Consider the following 14,320-nt stretch of genomic DNA (forward strand, 5'->3'; position numbering starts at 1 on the left):
TCACATCTCCTATTGTTTTGTTGTTTTCTTTGGTTGTGGTTAGTCTAAGGAGGTCCGTTCTCTTCCCCCAGGGATGCCCTGAGCGGAGAGATAACTGGGCTTTTGCTTTTCCCGCAGTGTAACCTCCTGGCCTCTGGGGCCAACAATTCTGAAATTTACATCTGGGACTTGAATAACTTCAGTGTGCCAATGACGCCAGGGGCTAAATCTCAGGTAAAGGGGCTTCTCTGTGGTCAGGGTCCTTGCTCACTGGAAGTGCTGCGTCCCTGGACAGATACTTGAGACTGGAGGGAGGGGGGAGTGATCCACTCCAGTAACAGCCTGGGATCCATCTGATAGGTGGGGCATGGAACTGGCCCAGTCAGTTGCTGGGGAAATAGATCAGAACCTAAGAGTGGGCTCCTTTTCAGGGAGATGGCAGAGGTGGTCTATGTGGCAGCGGGGAGGTTGTGCAGTGTTGGCGGGTGCTGCTGGGTTGGGATAAGTTCTCTATGGAGACTTTGCACTAGGTGGATTTGAACAAGATAACCAACCAGTGTTCATTCTCTAGCTGGGTGGGTTGGGCTCTCTGTAATACCCTTATCAGGCCTTTCTGGGGAAATAAGGGATCTGCTAGCGATCTTGTGAGATACCAGAGGCTTCAATTAAGGTAATACCACAGCGCAGCCAATGAGCGATCGGTGGGGGGTGTGTGTGTGTGATTATCTGTCTTTCCTGGATGGTGTCCCTTGGCTTTAAAGGGGAAGCAGCCCTTTCCAATAGTGATTTATAAGTGAGCTCCCCCTTGTGAGCAACACAATCAGCTGTCGTTCACTCAGTGAAAAGACTGCTGAGCCTCTCCTGGGACAGGACACCCTCCTTGCCTGCCTCCTGCATTATGATAGGGCGAAGGGAGTTAGCCCTGGATTCTGTGCACTCTGAGATGCTGCAACAGGTCCTCTTCCCATGTGTGTTCTGTCACTAAGGTCTCTAGTCTGCAGCCTAATCTCCATATATCCCAGGCTGCTGAGCCATTCAGCCCTGTCTGACTGCGTTGCTTCCCACTGACATTAATGGTTCATGATGCACATGGCTGATACAGACTGGCATGGAATTCAGTATATGCTTCCTAAACTTCATGGCCTTTCCTAGGGAATGTTCCCATCCAGAATGACGTTTTCCATAGTGTTCTCCACCTAAAGGTTTCCCCGGCCCTAGCTGGTTGCCATCGGTGCTGCTGATGTTTCCCACCTGATCAGCAACTCAGTCTATCAGTGATTGTGGCACAGAATTTATAGATCCTCTGGGAATGTGTTTGAGCCCTTAGTGCACTCTGAGACAAGCCAGTGATGGGGATTCAGTGCTGGTGTTCCCCTGCATGGGTATAATGAATCTGTGGCTTCTCTTACCTCGTCAGCCTCAGGAAGACATCAGCGCAGTGTCCTGGAATCGTCAGGTGCAGCACATCCTGTCCTCTGCTCACCCCAGTGGGAAGGCCGTCGTGTGGGACCTCAGGAAAAACGAGCCCATCATCAAAATCAGCGACCACAGCAACAGAGTGAGTGGGGGAAGGACCATGGGCTGGCCTCCCCGGGCTGGACTCTCAGTTGCCCTGCAGCCCACCAGTGCAAAGGGGCTGTAAGGCAGCTGCATGGGACCCTGGGGGAATAGCCCCGGAGCAAGAGGCCTTCTGTGCAAATGTCAGGGATAACTCTGCAGTACCCACCCCTCCCATGGGAGGCACCTTTGTGCGGGGCATCTGGTGTGCAAAAGAGCCTGGCCGGGGCATTCTTACATCTTAGGGATTCTGTGCCACTACGGTGGCCCAGAGTGTCCTGGTGTTTGTCCCTCTTAGCACGCTGAGGAGAGAGGCCAAGGATCAAATGGGCCATGGGAACAAACTACCTGCCTGCTCCTTAGTGTGCTCCCTCCAGATTAGTTTTGAGGCACACAGGCATGTGGGAGGTGTGTGAGGAATTGACACCGCTGCTGTGCTGTACGTGGGGTGAACACAGGGCAGCACTCTCCTGGGCTGGGAATCTGCACCTTCCACCAGCACCAGGTTCACGTTAAAGCAGCGAAGGAAAGAAATAAAGGCACCAATCTGTCAGAGAGCAGAGGAGTGGCAGCCAATTGTCTGATGTTTCCATATGTCCCGTTGCTGTTACAAATGTTTCTCTGGGGAGGGGAGAGCCAGATTCTCGTATGTGTGGGCCAGCAGTCAGGTGAACGTGTGACCTTGCCGGGGTGAGATGTGTGCTACAGAGGCAAGTCTGGGATCTCCATCTCCAAGGCAGATGAGGAAAAGTGTTCCTTGGGCAAGGATTGCATTAGAAGCTCCCTGGCTGGTGAAAGAAAAGAAAAAGTCCCTGCACACTAACCAAGTGAGAAATGAGACCCTTTGCTCTCCCTTGGCCTAGGGTGCACTTGCCCTGGAATTGTAGCTCATTCCTCAGAGGAGTGTTGTCTAGTGGACTGATCAGGGTACTTGTGAGTTTTAATCCTGGCTCTGCTACTGATTTCCTGTGCGGCCCTGGGCCAGCCCCTACATCTGTCTGCTTAGTTTCCCCCATCTGTGTAATTGGTGCACCAATGTTTACCTTCCACATGGGGGTGTTATGAAACTTAGCTGGTCTCTAGTGCTCTGGAGAGTTTACTACTAAGTGTTATGTCTCTGGGCCACTGAGGGCATGTCTACACTACAATCTTAAATCGACCTATGTTAGGTCAACTTACAGCCATTGCAGTAATTACTGCGGTGGCTGATATCCACACTACCCTCCTTCTGTTGGTGATGTGCGTCCTCACCAGGAGCGCTCCCACCAACTGAAGAGGGGGCAGTGTTGGGGGCCAGCTCCACGCAGCTCCCCTCTGGGAGCCCAGCTGCTCTCTGGGCTCCTCGCCTCCAGTGGGGAGAGCCATGTCTGGAGTCCAGTCGGTTGCCATGCTCTCAGAGGGGAATCGGGGTGTGCGTGTGTGCGCATGCGGTGGCAGCCAGGCTCCCAGCCAGGAGCATGGAGTCAGGAACCCAGGGGACAGCTGAGCTCCCAGCAGGGAGCCCAGGCAGCAGCACAAGCCAGGAGCCTGGGTAGCAGCCTGGCTTGGAGCAGAGACCTGGCAACAGCCTGGTTGGGGACCCAGGTGCTGGGCTTTCTTGTCAATTTCACAGCTTTTGCGGAACCCTGAAATTAACAAGACAGCTAACAGCCTACACAGACACTGCATTGCCCTAAATACACCAACATAAGCGCTGTGCCTCTTGTGGAGATGGAGTTATGTCGTTGTAGTAGGGCACTTATATGGGCGGAACAAGGCTGTAGTGTGGACACTGACGTAATTAGATGGAGGTGAGCTGTCTTACGTTGACCTAACTGATTAGTGTAAACCAGGCCTTCGTTTGTTGCCAGTCAGCTCTGCAGTGTTGTCAGCCTGTGCCGTTGTGTCTCCAGATGCATTGCTCGGGAATGGCCTGGCACCCAGAAGTTGCTACCCAGCTGGTCCTTTCCTCTGAGGACGACCGCATGCCGGTGATCCAGATATGGGACCTACGCTTTGCCACCTCTCCTTTGAGCCAGCTGGAGGGGCACACGAGGTAGGAGCCAGGCTGTTGCTCTGCCTCTCGGAGGATTCCCATATTTCAGGGTCAGGCTATCTGGCTTTTGAACTGAGGAGCAGAGATGTCTGAGTTTCATTCTAGTCTGACTGAGGCAGAGAAGTGATCTAAACTGCTATGCTGTGATAAAGTGTCCACATAAGCTGCTACAGTGTGACTGGAATAGGGAGTGGGACCTTCTTGCTTTCATGGAGTGACTGTGTTATGTCTGGTCTGTTTCAGGGGAGTCCTGTCTATCTCTTGGTGCCAGGCTGACCCTGAGCTCCTTCTCAGTAGTGCCAAAGACAACCGGATCTTGTGCTGGAACCCCTGCATTGGTGAGGTGCGTGGCAGGTTTGATTCTATGGCAGTAAGTACACACTTCCTGCCTGGTATGTATTTGCACTCTGTGCCAAGTGTGTCATTTAACGTGTTGTCCCACTTCGGGGCATTCTCCACACCATTCCTATGCCCACTCTCTGGAGAGAGCGAGAACGCACTCTGTCCAGCCTACCCCAGGACTTTTCTTTTGTTGGTTTGTTTCTCCCTTTTTGTTGCTATTCCCCTTCCCTTGACAGCAGGTACTACTACATTAGAGTGCTGGGGGCAGAAGCACTTTAAGTACATCTACACTTGTGGTGGTGTGTAGCGTACAGACGCTTGCACACCCAGCTAGCATGGGTAAAAATAGCAGTGTGGATGGAGAGGTGCAGCTTAGACTAGTAGAGTAGAATGCCCTATACCTGTACCCCTAGGTATTATACCCTGTATGGGCTCTCTCTGTACCCAAGGCATGCCTCCCACATCTGCACTGGTTTTGCAGCATAGTGTCCCTCTGCCTCCCTGCTGCCGGAGCCTCCCCCTGCTACTGGAGGCTTCCTTTGTAGTGTGGTGCCTGCAGGACACATGCTACCCCAAGGCTAGTCATAGCCTTTGAAAACAGAATGAAACTGACTAGAGTTATACATTCCAAATCAATTTCATTCTGCAGTCCAAACCCTTCTGCTGTTATGCACTGCAGCTCTCTGGGGCCTCCTGGTGTTGGTGCTAGTTATTTTGAAATATTGCAGCTTCAGTGTGTCCTAGCTGGTGGGCTACCAGGAAGTGATCATGATCAGGGTGCATTGTGCATGGTGAGATGTCAGGAATGTGTGGTAGACCTGCCATGCGTAAGTGGCTTGGGGGAAAACAAGTGACTGTTCCTTATAACATTCTGCCTCTTCCCCATCCATGTTAGGTGATTTATGAGCTGCCCACTCAGAGCCAGTGGTGCTTTGATGTCCAGTGGTGCCCTCGGAATCCATCAGTCTTCTCCGCTGCCTCTTTCGATGGGTGGATCAACATTTATTCTGTTATGGGCGGGAGCCTAGCAGCTCAGCAGAAGACTCAGGCTGACAAGGTAGAGTCCCATGAAACAGAACAGGCGTGATGGCGTGGCAGTTGGTGCTTGGGTTCAGGGGGCACTGGAAGGTAGAGTGTTGTTTCACTGTGGACACAGGTTCTGCAGTGAGCACACCAGGTGCAGGGGTGTGCGTTGGCCTCAGGTCCACATGGTGTTTGTGAAAACCAAGGATTAATTGTGGGGAGGTGGTCTGGCTTTAGGTTAGCTGGCTAACGTCCAGCCAAAGCCTCAAGGATTCTGGACGCACGTTACTGAATCAGATTTCTGTCAATCAGCATCTTTTTATCAATTTTATTAAAGCTGTTAAAAATAAAATTAAGTACACGTATCACCAAAGGTAAGCTACTACTAAACCAAACTACAACTAAGATAATACAGTGTTCAAATCGCCAAGGTAGTGTGTATTGAATTGGAATTAAATGCTAAAATTAGTTAAATCAGATCAATACAACAAATAATCAATCCTTATAACTGCTGAGAAGGGATCTAGAGAGGTAGCTGTCCATTTGGTTCTAAACCCCGACTAAAGAATTTTATCCAAGCCATTCTAATCTATAGCTTGGAGCAGGTTAAATATTTTGATATTAAAACCAAATTGTCAACTAATGTCAGGAACACAACCTTTAAGCCAATTACAAAGGTTCCTTCTTAGATTTCAATGCTCCCTTCCCCCAACAGAAATATTACAATACAGGCCATAGCAGAATATTCTGATAAGCCAAAGTTTGTCAACTCTTGTTTGGCAGACAGCTTGGAGTTTCTTAGGACTCTCAAAAGACAGGACATGCTTTAATGAGTATCTTTATGATGCTGTTTAGAGTTGATTAAACCCAGTGAACTTTCTGGCACCTTCCCTATGTAGACGTCACAGGTGCCATATACACATAAATGTGCAACCAACCACACTAATATTAGAGAATAAAACAATCTGGGATGTCTTCCACTTAATACAAACAAAGGGCAAAAATAGAAAAAGGGAAAATGAAGTAACAGGCAGGTCACAGACTCCTCAGCTCTCGTGGTGTTCTGGACTGTTCTGAGATAAGAGCTAGAACTGCAGTCAAGGAGTTAACTGGTCCCATGGCTGGCCTAGTGCTGCTCATCAGCAGGCTTTTTCTGGGTGTAGGGAGACTGGTCCAGGGTTGGCATAGTCTGTGTGGTGGTTGATGACTGCCTCCCCCTGTGGTGATCAGTTTTGGGGTTCTGGAAGAGCAGTCTTCCCTCAGCTGCCTTGTTGACCTAAAAAGTGAGGCTTCTCAGCCTTAACCTGGGTTCTTATTATTTGTCATCTTCGCTCACTCTGGCTTCCCTGCCTCCTTCCAGGGTCTTCGGACAAATCCGGTGTGAGGCCTGTCTTGGAGTCATGCAGTTTGGTCCTGTTAGGTTCAAGTTGGGTCATGCATAGTGAACTTCAGTTCTGGGGAACAACCTGCTTAAGCCAGCAATTTAAAAAAATTGTTAATGTTTGCATGCCACAAGGCTGCATGTGTGTGATCTCCCAGAAATATCTTAAAAATATAGCTCAGAACTCTTTTGAGGAAGCTGCCACGGTGTCCTCTGGGTGAAGATGTCTTGAGATAGTGTTATAGCGCCAGTTCACAGAACGCTCAACACAAAATCCTATAAAAATAACTGGTTTAAAAGACCCTCGCAACAAACAGCCACTCAACAGTCCCCCATCAGCAAAATTAAAAACAAGTCAGACAAGTTATGACCAGTTGTTTGCCTTGTTTGTGGGAGACAATGACATTCAGTAATCCTTTTATTTAGGAGTGGGGTGGTGGGGCAAACAGCTTCCCTTTGGAAGTCTTCATGTTAATAGAGAGAAGTAACTTCTCAAGATGAAACCCATTTAAGAACTAAAACTAATTAAGGTTTGTATAAGGTCTGTATCCCAGGTATGCAATGTCTCTCATAAGGATATGGTGGCACTGCCCCAGGAACATACTAATGTCCTGTTTCTTCACCAACTAGCAACTGGGCTAGGCTGAATGATCTTATTGCCTGGAGAGTGAAATGTAACTTTTTTAAATTTCCTTTCTCTGATCTCAGATCTCCTCTTCCTTTAACAACCTGGACCCCTTCGGCACGGGACAGACCCTTCCTCCTCTTCAGGTGCCAGAGCAGGTGGCTCAAACCACCTTGATCCCTCCACTGAAAAAGCCCCCCAAGTGGATTCGCAGGCCAGTGGGGGTCTCGTTTGCAGTAAGTGTGCATCCTTACCTGGAAAGGAGAGTGGTTATGGCCCCCATGGGGGGCTCAGAGGGGATCTGGTTCCCATGTTGGAGACTGTTGTGGTTTTCATGGTGCTGTCAGCTTTGATAGAGGCTATGTGGCTCCGTTGGCAGGGAATCCTTTGCTGTGGTGTTCAGAGGCCTCACCAACAACATCTGTCCCTATAGCAGTGATGGGGGCTTGCTCTGAAGGAAGGGAGCTGCTGTTTGACCCCCATGTCCTTCCCATTGGATAGTTATGAAACTAGCCCAGTCTCAGAAGTGCTTCCCTTGTAGGCAAGGTCTGTTCTCTCCTGCCTTTCCTCCCAGTCCATTGTCTGTCTTTCCCCTTTCCCTCTTTTCCCCCATATCCTTATTCTCTCCCTCTCCTCTTCTGCCACCCTGCTTTTCTCCCAGATTGTGCTGCTGCCCTGCTTTCTTATCCCCTGCCCTGGCCCGTGCCATTTCAGTGTAGTATTGTAGCCAGTTAGTTCCTTCTGTCATCCATTTAGCACTGTATTAGGTGCGGTTATGGTCAGTTCATATGCTATTTCATCTATAATCAATGTATGCTAAATAGATGTACGTTACTAGGCCGTAGGCTTAAGAACGCTTGATATGAGTGGGTGACCTAGGAATAACCCTATGCCAGTAAGGTCATTGTGTCTGTGGTCACTGTCTTTGGACTTTGTGTGCTCCTAGAGTCTCCATATTTGAGAAAAGCACCAGCTGTGATTTTCACTCTGTTGAGCTTGAAACTGTAGCAACAGGAGATGAACCCACCCTAGCCTAATACAAAATTACTAAATTCAATAAATAAAGGCTCCAGCATACTCCATTAGTATGATGATCTCTGTTGCAGTTGGCCCCTCTGTTGCAGAGGAGAGTCATTCCAAACAGCATCCGGCCCTCTGTGCTGTTGATGTTTGCAGTGAGCTACGTATGACTGCACACACACACAGACCATGGGTGTCACTGAGGAGTGTGGTTCTGATGCTGCAGGTCCTGGGTTTGATCCCTGCAGAAGACAGCAGCATCTGTGTGTGTGCAGCTGTGGTCTGCCTGGGTTCCTTGTGATTGCCCTGTTCAGGGCCATTGGCGTCTGCTGAGGCCTCTCCAGCTCCCGAGAGCTGTGTGTGCTGGTTTTTACCTTCACGTGTATGGACGCTTACTTCTTCCCTCTCTCCTTCTCAGTTTGGGGGGAAATTAATCACTTTTGGCCTCACCAAGGCCCCAGCACAACAAATGCAGCAGATTGCCCCGCGCCAGGTGTTCATCAGCCAAGTCGTTACTGAGACAGAGTTCCTGGCCCGATCCAGAGAGCTGCAGATGGCCCTGCAGTCGGGAAACCTCCTGGACTATTGCCAGAGCAAGATCCAGGCAGCCCAGCTGCAGTTTGAAGAGAACCTCTGGAACTTCCTGAAGGTAGGACAGCCCTGGTGGAGGCGAGAGACCTCATTCCAATGCCTCTGCATTCCTGGCACGGGTTTTGCATGTGCTCATCACACTTGTCCCTGGCCTCATGTATCTCCAGCTCTTCAAGGGACAGCAATAAACAGAACAAACTGACTGGGAATTAAGCCATAAACTCACCCCATAACCACCCGCTTGGGGAAAGCCTTGGTTAAAGGCTAAATGCAGAGGGCTGGGGGCCAGCTCTCCTTTTCATAGGTACAGTGTTGGCATCAGACTGTTGGCTCTCAGTAAGGATACTGTACACAGCCGTGTCAGGCAGACACTCAGCCTCCTCTAGGCCTGTAGTGATCTCAGTGGAGCGCACTCCCTTGTTCCCCAGGCAAAAGCCCTAATGGGCTGAGATCAGCCTGGAAGGGTTGAGGCAGGTGTGATGTCAGCAGGATTGTTTGCTCCCTCCCTCAACCCTGTTGCCGTGTAGACCATCCAGAAGGTGATTGAGTGCTTTGCCTCTATCTTTCATGGCAGACTCTGAGGTCCTTAAGGCCCATCAGTTTGAGATCCTGCCTGTGTTTAACTGAGGCCCAGGGAACCTTGCTGTTCCCTCCAAATACAGCCAAAGAGAGGTGCTCTAGCCAAGAGTGCTTTGCCTTCCAGCCAGGGCCTGCAAGAACTAGATCAGCTTCTGTCTAGCTTGGACATAGTTGGGCTAAATCCTCTGTCCGCACTCGGTCAAAACTCCCGACAACATCACTGGGAGCTTTGACTTCAGACAGGCTGAGGGCTGCAATCTCAAATGGAACAGTACCTTGCTCCACAAGTAGTCCCATTGACTTAAATGAGGCTGGCTGGAGGAGCAAGGTCCTACTCCACACAAGTAAACATGTGAGAATCTGGCCCTGAGTAAACTGCTTGATTTAGCCCCTTCTTTCATTGGAACCGATCACCTTCAAATCCCACCCAACATCTTAGCCATTGGGACCGAAATGACTCTGTGTTCCATGTACCGCTGTCGGCCACAGACTACAATTGGAGATAGCAGCCTGCTCCATTCAGTGGTCCAGTCCAGTTTTCTCTCTAGTAGACAGTGCTGCCTTCTCAAACTGTGGCCTGTGGATCGCAAGCAGGCTGTGTTGTGAGAGAGGAAATCAGTAACACACGCCCATGAGTAGTGATAGTACTTAGTGCTTATACAGAATTCTCCGTGCCTAGATCTCAGAGAGCTTTACAGAAGTCCCATTTTACACTTGGAGAAACTGAGGCACAGAGAGACGTGACTTGCCCAAGGACACATAGTGACACAGATCTCCTGACTCCCAGCCCAGCGCTCTGTTCACTGGACTGTGCTGCCTGACAAGTGCTATAGGCATCTCTTCTCACATAAATGCAGTACTTTCAAGTACCGTTCCAAAGCACTGCAGCTTACAGGAGTGATCCTGCAGTGTGGGGATCGTCACCGTAGTGTAGCTGGCTAAAGCAAGTGTAGTGTAGTGTGTTTAAAGCAAGCAGCACCCCGGTTAGTTAATCAGTGTCTGCGCGCAATGTATTTGACAGAATGCGATAACCAGGTTTTATTGCATTGCTGGGGTAGACGAGGTTAGCAGTGTCTCAGCCTTCATCTTCCAAAGGGCAGCTTATTCCAGGTCCCAGGGAGCACCCAGGGTCCCCTGGTGCTAATCTATAAACTGAGCACTACGCTTTGCACTATATTCGGCAGCTGGGTGTTGTCTCTGTGCAGACGCCTGGTTTTACACACCTCTTTGTCTCCGATTCCCTTTGGGGCCCAGGTGAACATGGAGCCAGAATCCAGGACTAAACTCCTGAAGCTGCTGGGCTATAGTAAAGAGGAGCTGCAGAAGAAGGTAAGTGGCCTTCTTGCTAAGCAATGTCTTTATTTAACAGAGGGTCCTTTTAGGGCAGTGGCAGGTGAATTAGGGGACGGGTGAAGAACAGATTCAGGGAGTGCAGGAAAGAGGGATCTGCCGCACTATGTATTTTATAAGCAATTCCTCCCATAAGGTTTCACTTGGAGGTGTAGCTTGAACATCTTTGCACCTGAACTAGGACTGGTCCTGTGGACTTAGAAAGTGCATGCTTGATTTGCTTCATTTGTGACCATGCTATAATGTGCTGGCTAGGGCGGGGCATAGTTCAGGCTTCAATCCCTCTCTTCAGCTCTCCCAGTGCACCTTGATCCTGACTTCCATCTCACCTGGGCAGCTCCTCCAGCATGTCTGGATGTGGCCTCCAGGACGCTCTGGCAGGCTCTGCCTAGGTCGGATGCTGGCTAATTGTCTGGCGGTTCTGCGATGCGCAAATGGGAGCTATCATGAGACCACCACTTGTGATCTAAGCTGAGACTTGAATTTTGGTCTCCAGAGGTGAAAGGTTAATACACTTAACCCACTGAGCTGCTGCGTGGGAGCAACAGGGAGGGTGGAATCAGGGAGTGTTCCTCCTCTCTCTTCTAATCTCTCCTGATCACTAGGCTTCTGCCCTACCCAGGATAGCTTTACAAGATGCCAGCCCCTAACTCAAACCTTCACTCATCTCATGAATGAGTCCCAAAGCAGGTGACTCTGAGGGAGTGTACAAGGAGCCTCTAGAAATTTCAGGAGTTCAGCACAAACAGAGGTCCCATTAAAAGGAAAATTCTGCTGCAGCTTTAACTGATGCATCGCGCAATTCAGTTTTGTCCAGACTGTCTCTGCAAGCACCACATGTTATTAACTCCCCTCCTAATACTCAGAGAGAAGAGAGAGAGCTGGGTGAGGTGTGGAAAGTGGATGAGGTGGTAAGTTACTGGAATACTGCTTCAGATGACACTGACAGAGCTGCAAAGGAGATGGATCTTGCACCAGTGAGGGCAGTGTTATGGCAAGGGGCAGAGAGTCTGTACTAGCTGAGTAGCAAGTGGGGCCGGGAGAGGTGGTGCCTCTGATGCAGGATGGGGTGGTTAAATACAGAGTGTGATTTTAAACCGGCTCTTAAAGTGCTTGGGGAAGCCGATAGTCATTTGTGGCTCCAGGCGACTTGGCCTTTCTGCTGCCCACACGTTCAGCTTTGTGACAGAGGCTTGACTCCACGACTCCATTTCTTCACAGATCACGTCCTGTTTGGGGAACGGTATCCCAGAGAAGCAGCACTTTCCTGAGGCAGATGGCTTGGCTCAGGCTGCACAGCCGCCTCCTCAGGTAGGCCCTGGACTCCTCACTGGTCACTGAGAAGTGGGTGTCAGAGAGTGGAATGAACAGCAAGTTCTGGGGTTCAGTGCAGGACTCCCTGGGCGAGGATCTGTGGACTGAGTTATGCAGGAGGGCAGACTGGATGGGCTAGGTAGTTACTGCAAGGGATGGTGACATGCAGGCTGTTGATGACGCTACAGCAAGCCTTGTTCGAGCAGCGCTGAGTTCTTGAGTGCGAGGGTTAACCTTAACCCTAACTTAGCTCCATGGCACGGCCTCTGGGTGTCCTCTTGGCACCTTCTGGGGCAGGCTGGCACTCCTGTCATCGCTACACTGGTGGAGCTGCACTAGTGATAGTGCAGTGGCAAGAGATATGAAGGAGGCGGCCTGTGAGCGTCCATGCTGAAATCAGCTATAGAAAGAAACTCCCAGCCAGGTAGAACAAACCACCCTCACCAGCTCTGTAATCCATTGAAACTGTCTTGGTCAGGCTTGTTCTTCTGGGTGTGGCTCACGTCAATGTACACTCTCCCTGCTCTCTTTGCACAGGGCTCAAGACACTCCATGACCGAAGTGGGTACTGCTTCCTCCTCGTCAGGGTTCTTTGACCACCTCGTCCCTCAGGACATGAGCACATTGGAGATCCCGGTCACAGCAGGTATTGCATGGACGGCATTATGCGAAGGGAGCCGCTGCCCTATGAAGTGACACAGCCTGGCCTGGTGACGCACTCTGCAGTGTACCTCAACCCACATCCCCTCTCCGTGCCATTGGCATTGACCAGTGCACGTGCAGTGGAAGGCCCATAGAGGACAGAAGCCCTAATGCTGGATCAGGATCCACTTTCAGCACACGTGGTTTCTGGAGTGAAGGCCTGGAGATGGATCGCAGTTGTTGCAGAGCTGCCTTTTCACTAGTGTCCACGGTTCATTGCAGCCAGGGTGGTGGGTGGCCCCTGGATGAACTGTTCAGTTGCTCACCATAGTGCTGTGTGTTCCTTTCCCCCTCTCCAGACACAGATGGGCTGATCAGCCAGGCGCTCCTGGTGGGGAACTTTGCCGGCGCTGTGGAGCTGTGCATGAGGGCTGACCGTTTTGCTGATGCCATCATACTGGCTATCGCCGGGGGGGAGACGCTCCTGCGGGAGACCCAGATGCAGTACTTTGCCAAACGGAAAACAAAGATTTCTCAGGTGAGTGCCCAGCAGTGTATATCCAGGCAGGAAAGGGAGTGCGGGGCAGAAGAGAACAGACTGAGGTGGATGGGGCCCAGGCAGGTGTGCTTGCCTGCGTATACGCAGGAGGCTGTGAATGCCCCTGAGAGTGCATTGGCAGGGGTGAAATGCTGAACTGAGGGCTCTGTCCATCTAATTTCCAGCTTTGTCTAGGTATTTACACTGCGCTCATGATACCTTTATAAAACTTGCTCTCATCCAACAAGTGATCTGCCTGCAGAGCCAAGATTTCCGCCCTTCTCTGTGTCCAGCTTCTGGTATCTTCTGCAGGTTGCAGTTTAAATTATCCAACCCTTTTAGAAACCCATCGACATTACCTGAGCCTTAATGACACTTCTCTTATGTAGCTACAGAGCTGGTTGAATCCCATGCTGCATGGCATAAACTGACCATTGTAAGAACCAGGAAAGAATTTTCCTCCTCTGTCTACAGCATTGCATTACTAGACAGGGGCATGGGTGGGTTTTCACCTTTGGAAGCACTAAGTGCCAGTTACCGCTGGAGGAACAGCGGTGGACCATGGGGGCAAATTCTGTATCATTCCAGCCGCATGTGAGCAGCTGTGATGTGGACACTGCATGCGAGTGTGGCTCTGTGTGATATCTTGCTCAGACCACCTAGAGCTGAGAGCCACTGTGTTACCGCTCTGCCATAGCAAGAGTGAGAGCTCTGCTGCTACGAAGCTGTGCATTGCTTCCCTGGCTGCCTGGCCAGCACGCTCATCAAGACTCTGCCCATCTAAACCTTGCCTTGCAGGAAACAGTCAGTGAACCCAGCGCCCGAGTTCCCCAGAGACGTGTCTCTGCCGCATCCAGTCCCTCTCGTTGGGCACTCACAGCTGGTATTATCTTTGCTGCCTCCAAAGAGCGAGAGCACACACCAGCCTGTTAGCTTAGCAAGCGTGCTGTGTTTTGTTTGTACCCAGGCCTATCTCTTTCTCTGGTTTAGTATCACTTAAATCCTGGTTCTTTAAGAAAGTTATTCTAGTTTTATGACTAAAATTTAATCTTAGCAAGTTACAATCTTTGTCTAAGCAGTTTTCTTAGGCCTGGTCTACTCTAGGAAGTTAGGTTGGTAGAACTACATTGCTTGGGGGTATGAAAAATCCACACCCCTGAATGGTGTAGTTAAGCCAACCTAACCATCAGTGTAGTGTGTGCTAGGTCAATGAGAGAATTCTCCCATCACCCTAGCTCCCGCCTCTCAGGCTGGTGGAGTACCATGTTGACAGAAGACCCCCTCCTATTGACGTATGTAGTGTCTTCATTGATTCACTACAGTGGCGCAGCTGCACTGCTGCAG

At 50.4% G+C, this 14,320-nt stretch overlaps 1 protein-coding gene across 6 annotated transcripts in view; it reads left to right on the forward strand.

Annotated features, from left to right (window-relative positions):
• SEC31B (SEC31 homolog B, COPII coat complex component) overlaps nt 1-14,320 on the forward strand; it is a 41,109-nt gene that overhangs the window by 11,206 nt on the left and 15,583 nt on the right. For 5 of the 6 annotated variants that reach the window (XM_039480960.1, XM_039480961.1, XM_039480962.1 and 2 more), the window contains exons 5-15: nt 118-213; nt 1,397-1,537; nt 3,387-3,571; nt 3,815-3,914; nt 4,809-4,970; nt 7,026-7,178; nt 8,381-8,611; nt 10,387-10,461; nt 11,704-11,793; nt 12,334-12,442; nt 12,798-12,976. In XM_039480960.1, the coding sequence (XP_039336894.1) occupies nt 118-213; nt 1,397-1,537; nt 3,387-3,571; nt 3,815-3,914; nt 4,809-4,970; nt 7,026-7,178; nt 8,381-8,611; nt 10,387-10,461; nt 11,704-11,793; nt 12,334-12,442; nt 12,798-12,976 (1,521 nt within the window). The remainder of the gene's footprint in view (nt 1-117; nt 214-1,396; nt 1,538-3,386; nt 3,572-3,814; nt 3,915-4,808; nt 4,971-7,025; nt 7,179-8,380; nt 8,612-10,386; nt 10,462-11,703; nt 11,794-12,333; nt 12,443-12,797; nt 12,977-14,320) is intronic. The other variant, XM_039480966.1, reaches the window with a different exon arrangement.

The sequence above is a fragment of the Mauremys reevesii genome, linkage group 7 (assembly GCF_016161935.1).
Source record: "Mauremys reevesii isolate NIE-2019 linkage group 7, ASM1616193v1, whole genome shotgun sequence".
In the NCBI taxonomy this organism is placed as follows: Eukaryota; Metazoa; Chordata; order Testudines; family Geoemydidae; genus Mauremys; species Mauremys reevesii.